The sequence below is a fragment of the Kogia breviceps genome, chromosome 8 (genome assembly GCF_026419965.1).
Source record: "Kogia breviceps isolate mKogBre1 chromosome 8, mKogBre1 haplotype 1, whole genome shotgun sequence".
Taxonomy (NCBI): domain Eukaryota; kingdom Metazoa; phylum Chordata; class Mammalia; order Artiodactyla; family Physeteridae; genus Kogia; species Kogia breviceps.
In genome coordinates, this window is record NC_081317.1 from 35084704 (window position 1) to 35096805 (window position 12102).

General features: G+C 40.3%; 1 protein-coding gene across 13 annotated transcripts in view; it reads left to right on the plus strand.

Annotated features, from left to right (window-relative positions):
• The window catches only part of CDC14B (cell division cycle 14B), a 105010-nt gene that overhangs the window by 60396 nt on the left and 32512 nt on the right, over window positions 1-12102 (plus strand). For all 13 annotated transcript variants that reach the window (XM_067041183.1, XM_067041189.1, XM_067041184.1 and 10 more), the window contains one exon: window positions 10625-10701. In XM_067041183.1, the coding sequence (XP_066897284.1) occupies window positions 10625-10701 (77 nt within the window). The remainder of the gene's footprint in view (window positions 1-10624; window positions 10702-12102) is intronic.

Sequence of the window (12102 nt, forward strand, 5' to 3'; positions counted from 1 at the left end):
TTTCTCCATTGTATATTCTTGCCTCCTTTATCAAAGATAAGATGACCATATGTGTGTGGGTTTATCTCTGGGCTTTCTATCCTGTTCCATTGATCTATATTTCTGTTTTGTGCCAGTACCACACTGTCTTGATTACTGTAGCTTTGTAGTATAGTCTGAAGTCAGGGAGCCTGATTCCTCCAGCTCTGTTTTTCTTTCTCAAGATTGCTTTGGCTATTCGGGGTCTTTTGTGTTTCCATGCAAATTGTGAAATTTTTTTGTTTTAGTTCACTGAAAAATGCCATTGGTAGTTTGATAGGGATTGCACTGAATCTGTAGATTGCTTTGGGTAGTAGAGTCATTTTCACAATGTTGATTCTTCCAATCCAAGAACATGGTGTATCTCTCCATCTATTTCTATCATTAATTTCTTTCATCAGTGTCTTATAGTTTTCTGCATACAGGTCTTTTGTCTCCTTAGGTAGGTTTATTCCTAGATATTTTATTCTTTTTGTTGCAGTGGTAAATGGGGCTGTTTCCTTAATTTCTCTTTCAGATTTTTCATCATTAATGTATAGGAGTGCAAGAGATTTCTGTGCATTGATTTTGTATCCTGCTACTTTACCATATTCATTGAATAGCTCTAGTAGTTTTCTGGTAGCATCTTTAGGATTCTCTACGTATAGTATCATGTCATCTGCAAACAGTGACAGTTTTACTTCTTCTTTTCCGATTTGGAATCCTTTTATTTCTTTTTCTTCTCTGATTGCTGTGGCTAAAACTTCCAAAACTATGTTGAATAGTAGTGGTGAGAGTGGGCATCCGTGTCTCGTTCCTGATAATAGGGATAATGGTTTCATTTTTTTCACCATTGAGAACAATGTTGGCAGTGGGTTTGTCATAGATAGCCTTTATTATGTTGACGTAAGTTCCCTCTATGTCTACTTTCTGGAGGGTTTTTATCATAAATGGGTGTTGAATTTTGTCAAAAGATTTTCTGCATCTATTGAGATTATTCTATGCTTTTTATCCTTCGGTATGTTAATATGGTGCATCACATTGATTGATTTGCATATACTGAAGAATCCTTGCATTCCTGGGTTAAACGCCACTTGATCATGGTGTATGATCCTTCTAATGTGCTGTTGGATTCTGTTTGCTACTATTTTGTTGAGGATTTTTGTATCTGTGTTCATCAGTGATATTGGCCTGTAGTTTTCTTTTTTTGTGACATCTTTGTCTGGTTTTGGTATCAAGGTGATGGTGGCCTTGTAGAATGAGTTTGGGAGTATCCTCCCTCTGCTATATTTTGGAACCATTTGAGAAGGCTAGTTGTTAGCTCTTCTCTAAATTTTTGATAGAATTCACCTGTGAAGCCATCTGTTCCTGGGCTTTGTTGTTGGAAAATTTTTAAACACAGTTTCAATTTTAGTGCTTGTGATTGGTCTGTTTATATTTTCTATGTCTTCCTGGTTCAGTCTCACAAGGTTGTGCTTTTCTAAAGGTTGTGCTTTTCTAAGAATTTGTCCATTTTATTGGCATATGTTTGCTTGTAGGAGTCTCTCATGATCCTTTGTATTTCTGCAGCATGAGTTGTTACTTCTCCCTTTTCACTTCCAATTCTGTTGATTTGAGTCTTCTCCGTTTTTTCTTGATGAGTCTGACTACTGGTTTATCACTTTTGTTTACCTTCTCAAAGAACCAGCTTTTACTTTTATTGATCTTTGCTATTGTTTCCTTCATTTCTTTTTCATATATTTCTGATCTGATTTTTATGATTCTTTCCTTCTGCTGAATTTGGGGGTTTTTTTTGTTCTTCTTTCTCTAGTTGCTTTACGTGTAAGATTAGGATTTTTATTTGAGATTTTTCTTGGTTTTTTTGAGGTAGGATTGTATTGCTATAAACTTCCCTCTTAGAACTGCTTTTGCTGCATCCCATAGGTTTTGGGTCGTCGTGTTTTCATTGTCATTTGTTTCTAGGTATTTTTTGATTTCCTCTTTGATTTCTTCAGTGATCTCTTGGTTATTTAGTAGCGTATTGTCTAGCCTCCATATGTTTGTATTTTTTACAGTTTTTCTCCTGTACTTGATATTTAGTCTCATAGTGTTGTGGTCAGAAAAGATACTTGATACGATTTCAATTTTCCTAAATTTACCAAGGCTTGATTTCTGACCCAAGATATGATCTATCCTGGAGAATGTTCCATGAGCACTTGAGAAGATTGTGTATTCTGTTGTTTTTGGATGGAATGTCCTATAAATAGCAATTAAGTCCATCTCGTGTAATGTGTCATTTAAAGCTTGTGTTTCCTTATTTATTTTCATTTTAGATGATCTGTCCATTGGTGAAAGTGGGGTGTTAAAGTCCCCTACTATGATTGTGTTGCTGTCGATTTCCCCTTTTATGGTTGTTAACTTTTGCCTTATGTATTGAGGTGCTCCTATGTTGAGTGCATAAATATTTACAATTGTTATATCTTCTTCTTGGATTGATCCCTTCATCATTATATAGTGTCCTTCTTTGTCTCTTGTAATAGTCTTTATTTTAAAGTCTATTTTGTGTGCTATGAGAATTGCTGCTCCAGCTTTCTTTTGATTTCCATTTGCATGGAGTATCTTTTTCCATCCCCTCACTTTCAGTCTGTATGCATCCCTAGGTCTGAAGTACGTCTGTTGTAGACAGCCTATATATGGGTCTTGTCTTTGTATCCATCCAGCCAGTCTATGTCTTTTGGTTGGAACATTTAATCCATTTATATTTAAGGTAATTATCGATATGTATGTTCCTATTCCCATTTTCTTAATTGTTTTGGGTTTGTTATTGTAGGTTTTTTCCTTCTCTTGTGTTTCTTGCCTAGAGAAGTTCCTTTAGCATTTGTTGTAAAGCTGGTTTGGGGATGCGGAATTCTCTTAGCTTTTGCTTGTCTGTAAAGGTTTTAATTTCTTCTTCGAATCTGAATGAGATCCTTGTTGGGTAGAGTAATCTTGGTTATAGGTTTTTCCCTTTCATCACTTTAAATATGTCCTGCCACTCCCTTCTGGCTTGCAGAGTTTCTGCTGAAAGATCAGCTGTTAACCTTATGGGGATTCCCTTGTGTGTTATTTGTTGTTTTTCCCTTGATGCTTTTAATATTTGTTGTTTGTATTTAATTTTTGATAGTTTGTTTAATATGTGTCTTGGCATGTTTCTCCTTGGATTTATCCTGTACGGGACTCTCTGCCTCTCACTGCTGTGGCCTCTCCCATTGCGGAGCACAGGCTCCGGACGCGCAGGCTCAGCGGCCACGGCTCATGGGCCCAGCCGCTCCGCGGCACGTGGGATCCTCCTGGACCGGGGCACGAACCCGTGTCCCCTGCATCGGCAGGCGGACTCTCAACCAGTGGCCACCAGGGAAGCCCTAGGGAAGTTTTTTTTTTTTTTTTTTTTTTTGCGGTACGCGGGCCTCTCACCGTCGTGGCCCCTCCCGTCGCGGAGCACAGGCTCCGGACGCGCAGGCCCAGTGGCCACGGCTCACGGGCCCAGCCGCTCCGCGGCACGTGGGATCCTCCCGGACCGGGGCACGAACCCGTGTCCCCTGCATCGGCAGGCGGACTCTCAACCGCTGCGCCACCGGGGAAGCCCCCTAGGGAAGTTTTAAACTTTAATCTCTTCAAATATTTTCTCAGACCCTTTCTTTTTCTTCTTCTTCTGGGACCCCTATAATTCGAATGTTGGTGCATTTAATGTTGTCTAAGAGGTCTCTCAGTCTGTCTTCAATTCTTTTCATTCTTTTTTCTTTTTTCTGCTCTGCAGTAGTTATTTTCACTATTTTATCTTCCAGGTCACTTATCCGTTCTTCTGCCTTAGTTATTCTGCTATTGTTTCCTTCTAGAGATTATCTTTACTCTTATTACTCTGAATTCTTCTTCAGGTAGACTGCGTATTTCCTCTTCATTTGTTTGGTCTGGTGGGTTTTTACATTGCTCCTTCATCTGCTGCATATTTCTCTGTGTTCTCATTTTGCTTATCTTACTGTGTTTGGGGTCTCCTTTTTGCCGGCTGCAGGTTCGTAGTTCCTGTTGTTTTTGGTGTCTGCCCCCAGTGGGTGAGGTTGGTTCAATGGGTTGTGTAGACTTCCTGGTGGAGGGGACTGGTGTCTGTGTTCTGGTGGGTGGGGCTGGATTTTGTCTTTCTCGTGGGCAGGGCTGTGTCAAGTGGTGTGTTTTGGGGTATCTGTGAACTTAGTATGATTTTAGGTAGCCTCCCTGCTAATGGATGGGGTTGTGTTCCTGTTTTGCTAGTTATTTGGCATGGGGCGTCCAGCACTGGGGCTTGCTGGCCATTGGGTGGAGCTGGGTCTTAGCGTTGAGACAGAGTTCTCTGGGAGAGCTCTCGCTGATTGATATTATGTGGGGCTGGGAAGTCTCTGGTGGTCCAGTATCCTGAATTTGGCTGTCCCACCTCAGAGGCTCAGGCCTGACACATAGGCCAGAGCACCAAGACTCTGTCAGCCATATGTCTCTGAAGAAAAGGGAGAAAAAAGCAAAGAAAAAAATAATTAAAAAATAAAGAAATAAAATTATGAAAATAAAAAATATTTAAAAATTTAAAATATAAAAGTAACTTTAAAAATAGAGACCATCCACACCAATAAGCAAATCCACCAATGATAAGAAGCTCTGAAATCCGTACTAAGATATACATAAAAATCAGAAACAAGTCAGTCGCAGACAGCAAACCCCAAGTCTACAGTTGCACCCAAAGTCCACCGCCTCAATTTTGGGATGATTCATTGTCTGTTCAGGTATTCCACAGATGCAGGGTACCTCAAGTTGATTGTGGTGATTTAATCCACTGCTCCAGAGGCTGCATGGAGAAATTTCCCTTTCCCTTCTTTGTTCGCACAGCTCCTGGGGTTCAGCTTTGGTTTTGGCCCCACTGTGTGTAGGTTGCCCTAAGGCTTCTGTTCCCGCCCAGACAGGGTGGGATTCAAGCATCGGCTGATTAGGGAGCTCTGGTTCACTCATGCCAGGGGAGGGAGCAGTATGGTAGTTATAATTGGAATGCAGGGTGAGCCTGTGGCGGCAGAGGCCAGCGTGATGTTGCAACAGCCTGAGGTGCCCCGTATGTTCTCCTGGGAAAGTTGTCCCTGGATCACAGGACGCTGGCAGTGGTGGGCTGCACAGGCTCTGTGTCGGGGTCGGGTGTGGGGGGCATGTGGATAGTGACCCATGCTTGCACACAGGATTCTTGGTGGCTGCATCAGCAGCATTAGCATTTCATGCCCGTCTCTGGGGTCCGAGCTGATATTTGCAGCTCGTGCCCATCTCTGGAGCTTGTTTAGGCAGTGCTCTGTCTACTGTGGGTAGACAGGGAAGGAATCCCCTCTCCTTGCGCACCCTGAAGCAATGGTCTCTTGCCTCTTAGGCAGCTCCAGGCTTTTTTCTGGACTCCCTCCCAGATAGCTGTGGTGTACTAGCCCCCTTTGGGCTGTGTTCATGCAGCCAACTGCAGTCCTCTCCCTGGGGTCTGACCTCCGAAGCCTGAGCCTCAGCTCCCAGCCCCCACCCGCCCCGGCGGGTGAGCAGACACGCTTCAGGCTGGTGAGTGCTGGTCAGCACCAATCCTCTGTGTGGGAATCTCTCCGCTTTGCCCTCTGCGCCCCTGTTGCTGTGCTGTCCTTCTTGGCTCCAAAGCTTCCCCCCAGCCCACCCCCATCTCCACCAGTGAAGCGGCTTCCTAGTGTGTGGAAACTTTTCCTCCTTCACAGCTCCCTTCCAAAGGTGCAGGTCCCGTCCCTATTCTTTTGTCTCTGTTTTTTCTTTTTTCTTTTGCCCTACCCAGGTACGTGGGGAGTTTCTTGCCTTTTGGGAAGTCTGAGGTCTTCTGCCAGTGTTCAGTAGGTGTTCTGTAGGAGTTGTTTCATATGTAGATGTATTTTTGATGTATTTGTGGAGAGGAAGGTGATCTCCATGTCTTACTCGTCCAACATCTTGAAGGTCCCCCTCAATATTTTGGTTTTTTTAACTCTACCAGAGGCTTCTCTAAGTACATAGATTAAACTTCAGAATGTTCTGTAGAAGAATAGAAATGAGAAGCACATCTAAATAACTGGGCTTTATTATTTGAGACCTGAATTGTCAGGATTAAAACTATACATGATCAAGTTGTGATCTTTTTGTTTCAGTCCATTAATTTATCCATTGCTACTTGAGCCTCGCCTAGGTTTTGAAACATCAATCAGCAATCCAAGATCAGAAGTTTTCACAGGGGCTGGGTTAGGCAGATGGTAATTTTTTAAATGGGGGCAGTGGAATCCTAATGGCTACAATATTGTTCAGCAAAAAAGCAAAACAAACAAAAAAACCTACAAAAAACAAAACCAAGAAAGTTTGTGTCATGACTTTGAAAAGCACTACCAACCTCCTAAGTATTTTCTATCCCAGTATTTTATTTTTCCTGTGAGATTTCCTTTTCTCCTTCAGAGAGATTCCTTACCCTGGAGAGAGACAGCAGGTTCTCCTTACTCATGTTTCCTAAGACACGGGGCTTCCTTACTTTTACATCTCTGCACTTGTCACATTTTTAAAAAATTTATCTACTTTCAACAAACTGAAATGATCAGTTGCTCACTCTTTACTGTGTTACTTTGCTGTATTATCTATTGCTGCCTTACAGATTACACCAACACTTAGTGACATAAAACAACAATTAATGTTCTCTCAAACAGTTTCTGTGGGGAAGGTATTTGAGATTGGCTAACTTGGATGGGTCTGCTTCTGGATCTGGCTGGGCCGCAGTCATCTGAAGGCTTGACTGGGGCTGGAGGGTCCACTGCTCAAATGGCCCATTCACATGCCTAGCAAGTTAGCACTGGTTGTTGGCAAGGAGCCTCAGTTCCTTGCCACGTGGGCTGCCCTCACAAAACAAGAACCCGATTTACTTGGGGTGAGGAGTCCTGAAGAAAGCAAGGCAAAAGCCACAACGGCCTTGTGATCTAGCCTCACGTGTCACACTCTACCATTAATGCAGTATCCTATTGTTTACACAGTGGTGACCTATTCATTGAGGGTGGAAATGCCAGAAGATGAGCATTGTTGGGGCTGTCTTGGAAGCTGGCTACCACAGCTGTTTAGTATCTCTCTTGTTCATCTCTTGTTGTTTTCTATTTTTGGACAGCATTGTGCAGTTAAGAGTGGCCGTTCTATATATATAGCTTTCCATGAAAATACACTAAAAGAATTTGAGAAGCACATAGCCTCCAAATTTCTGGGATCACACTGATGCATCATAAAATCTCATTGATTTAGAGTTTACTAATTTGAGAACTAATATAGGAGCCATTTTAAGGATTCTTCTCAAGTAACAAATTTATAATAATTTTAATGGGAAAGGGCTTTTGACTAGAGAAAATGAGTGGGTGTAAAATTAAGAATTATAGATTGTTAGCAAACATTTCTTTGATTGTTATATGTCTTAGTCCTTTTGGGCTGCTATAACAAAATACCAGAGGCTTATAAACAACACAAGTTTATTTCTCACAGTTCTGGAGCCTGGGAGTCCAAGATCAGGGTGACAGCATGGTCCAGTGAGGACTGTCACATGGTGGAAGGGCCTAGGGATCTCTCTGGAGTCCCTTTTATAAGACACTAATCCCATTCACGAGGGTTTCACTCTAATGGCTGTCTCCCAAAGGCCCCATCTCCTACTACCATCACTTTTGGGGGGTTAGGATTTCAACATATGAATTTTGGATGGGACAGAAACATTTGGACCATAGCATTATGTAAAAAACTTATTCTGAATCTGTAAATTTCCTTCAACTTATTGCATTGTACCTAAAATCTCTATGTATGAGCATTCCCCAGTTGGGTTTAAAGGTTATGTCTTTAAAAAGTTCATCACTAGGAATATAGGTTTTGTTTCTCCATAGGAAAAAATGTTACATTGTTCTTGGGTTCTTTGAACTGAATTTGTATTCCAAGGCTAACCCACAATTATTTAATGTATTAGAGACTATTTCTGTTTTGAAAGTTATAAGGAAATAATACCATTGCAATTTTAGTAATTAAAGAAACCAAGGAACTGCAATCTGAGTTGGAGGAATTATCTTTAACCTCGTGCTTAAGAAAAAGTTTATATAATTTGAGAGAAGTTTGTATTAGAAATTTGGGGAAAATCTGAATGAGGTTTCTGGATTTCATTTAATTAATTTATTTAAATTATGTATGTATATACATACATCAGTGAATCAAATCCTATTCTTACCCTCATTGGCGTCAAGGTATTTTTTTATTTGGTTTTGTTTTGTTTTGTTTTTGTTGTTTTTTTTTTTAGAGGAAATTTTTTGGAGGAGTCCTGCTAAGAAGTCCTAAAATAGAATGGAGAAATGAAAAGGCTTTCCTAAAGTTATTCATTAAGCCTTAGAAGAGAAAGGAAGCAGGTTGGAGACTAGAAGAGAATGAGTTAATGTAGAGAAGGTGGGGGGCACTAGATTTAAAAGACTTTTTAGTTTTTCTTAAAGGAACTGTTATGCTCTATTTCCAAATAAATAGTAAGACAATAGAAAGTCAATTGATAGACGATTGATTTTTAAAAGATCTAAATAAGTAATATATAGATAAATATAATATTGAGTGCAATTATAGATGATTTTGATTAGTTAATTCATGATAAATTACAACCTTCTCTGAGTCAGTAATATTGTACTTGAAAATTTGTTTGATACTAGGTAAGAAGGCATTCCTTTGTTCTTGGGATTGGTCTTTGTGGGTTTGTATGCTGCTATAGATAAATGTTAGAAGATTCTGTATAGTTAATTATAGTTCTGTATTATTTTTAGAGTAAATGGGATAAAATCATTTTCAGAAACAGCATAAACATTTCCATTTATGAGTCTTAAAACAAAATTGATAAATTGCCCTCTGGAGGGCTTCCCTGGTGGCGCAGTGGTTGAGAGTCCGCCTGCCGATGCAGGGGACACGGGTTCGTGCCCCGGTCGGGGAAGATCCCACATGCCGCGGAGTGGCTGGGCCTGTGAGCCATGGCCGCTGAGCCTGCACATCCAGAGCCTGTGCTCCACAACGGGAGAGGCCACAACAGTGAGAGGCCCGCACACCGCAAAAAAAAAAGCCCTCTGGAAGTGGACTTGTTTTAAGATATATCCTTCTCTAAGTTTCAAAGATTCTTGCTGGATCTTTGATTTTTATAGTTTTTCTTAATCCAATGATATTTTTATATTTACATTAACTTTTTATCAATTATTTTAAAATTTCCTAACTATTATAAGTAGATTTAAGTTCAGTGAATTAAGGATCGAATCTGAGTCCATATAAAAGGTATTGGGTTGGCCAAATAGTTCGTTTGGTTTTTCTGTAAGATGGGATGGAAAAACTGAATGAACTTTTTGGCCAACCCAGTATGAATCTGGAGTTACAATGAAACATAAGACATGGGTTCTTACTTCAGAATGTTCACAATTTGGTTGAAGAAACAGCTCATTTATATAAATTTAAGTAATGGAGATAAAAAGTTTATAATTAAATTTTTTAGTTATTTTTACTGGTCAAAATTTAAAGTATTTTATCCCAAAATAAGCTTAAGAATTGAATTGAATTTGGGTAATAATACGTGTGCCAAATCTAATGCTTGTGGCCTCTCTCACGCCTTGCCTCCATGTATGGGTGGAAAATGTCCTGCCTGAAGATTCTGTGTTGGAAAAACATGTGCCTTCGGATAGAGTGAGGGTCCGAAAGTCCGAGGCAAACTTAATTGAGGCTGGGGGATGACTTATTTAGGGGGATGACTTATTTAGAGGGATGCCAGTGGACATTCTCAAACTCCCAACTTTCTAGAACAGGTTGCTTGTGAGGAGGAGGAGGGGGAGAAGAGAATGAGACTAGTAAAATACTTCTGCAATACTGGAAATGAGAAGACAGTGGAACAACATCTATGAACTGTTGAGAGAAAAGGACTGCAGGCCTGAAATCATATACATAGTCCAATGTCAGGGCAGAAAACAAGATAGTTTGGAAATACAAAAAGATCCACCAGCTGTGGACCTCAAATGCTAAAGAATCCACTTGAAGTATTCTACCAGATAAAAATTGAATCATAATGTAGTTCTGAAGATAAAAGAAGCAATGACAATAGTAAACAAATGAAGTTTTATAGGAAACCCGTACAATATTGTAAGTTGTTAAATCTAAATGGATGGAGTTAATAAAAATCTTTGTTCTGCTTTTATATTCCTCTCATCCTCCTCCCAGTCCCAGTCCCAATCCATCCCCTATCCCCATCTCTCACACACTTCTTTACTATCATTTCGGTGTATTTTTAGAAAGGACATGAGGTAAAAGCATGTGCTCAGTCTAACATCTTGATTTAGAAAATCTGTTCTTGAAATGCTATACTTCTTACCACAAAAGGCTGTTGTAAAAAGTTGTTGGTCAGGGCTCTGCAAGCAGCAGAAACCAGCTATAACAGCAGATTTAAACAAAAGGGGAATTCACTGACTGGGTAGTGGGTGACTCATAGGATCCTTGGGAAGGCTAGAGAATCAGGCTCAGTTGATTGGCTAAAGATTGTACAAAGCTTACTTCTCAGTGACAGTACTATATCTTTATTTAGAAGTAAATTGCCTTTTTCTTCTCTCTTCAAATGTAGGTTATATATTTGGGGAAAACTCCAGAAGAAGCATATAGAATATTAATGTTTGGAGATACATCCTATATTCCTTTCAGGTAAATATAAGAATGTTATGGTAGATTCATTTAATCAGGGCCTTGCCAGAAATATCTTGGTGTAGTTGTTTCTGAAAAAAGAAGACCTCATAAATAGTTATTTTGGGGCTTCCCTGGTGGCGCAGTGATTGAGAATCCGCCTGCCGATGCAGGGGACGCGGGTTCGTGCCCCGGTCCGGGAAGATCCCACATGCCGCGGAGCGGCTGGGCCCATGAGCCATGGCCGCTGAGCCTGCACGTCCGGAGCCTGTGCTCTGCAACGGGGGAGGCCACAACAGTGAGAGGCCCGCGTACCAAAAAAAAAAAAAAAAAAAAGTTATTTTGAGGTGGGTGCAAATAACACCATAGATCTAGGTTACTCAACAGTGATGCTATTGACATTTTTTTGGGGGGTGGTTGTCCTGTGTGCTGCAGAATGTTTAACAGCATCACTGGCCTCTGCCCACTAGATGTCAGTAACACCTTCACCCCAGAAAATTAATTGTGAAAACCAAAAATGTCTCCAGACATTTCCAGATGTCTGTGGTGGTGCTAGTGGTAGTGGTGGTGAATCACTCCGACATGAGAAGTCAGAACCACTCTCACTGATGGAAACTGTGCTTTGTAATCAGATGAGAATCCTGGAGTTATAGTATGTAGAACCACTGTTTTTCAGTACTGCGGAGTTTTGGTCCTGAGGAGTTAAGAAATAAGTTTTTCCCAATAATCAGGAGTTACTTCTGGAGCAGATACAAGCCCCTTTTTCCTAGGAACACAGCCAGCAGAAATGGTGGGTGAGGTTGCTAATATAGCACCACTACTTAAAAAACCAAAACAGCTGTCATAGAGGTGGTAGATAAGTAATGTCTTTATATAAGTTAATGACATCCTCATCCTTATGTCAAAGTTACCAGGTGATTGTGTTGAAGATATTTTGAAAAAAAACCCCAAAAACTTGTGTGTTTTTTTTTTTTTTTAAATCAAATGACATTCTAAAAGTTGCTCTTCCTGTTTATCAAAACACTTGACTTAGCTGTATAATTAAATACTTGTATGGTGCTTAAGTATAATAAGTGTGTAAAATGATTTTACTCATTGCATACTGTATTGAGAATTTCAAATGTTGCATTATTCTTCTGCCTGCAAATTAGTTAATAGTTTTAGGATTGTTGCATATACCTCAAGTGCCTGATTTTGAAGACGTGGGCTTGCCCTTAAAGGGGAGGTTATGAACCTGACTTAATTGTGGACAAGTTTTGGGATGAGTGTCCCTAACCTTATGCAGAATCTGTCTCCTTCTTAAATAACTCTGTAGGACTGTCCATGGATTTACTCCATGAATTAGAGATTTTTGTTAGGATAGTCTGCAGAGTTCAGTTTATATATTGCACTAAAGGCTGCATGTATATTATTGATTTAGCC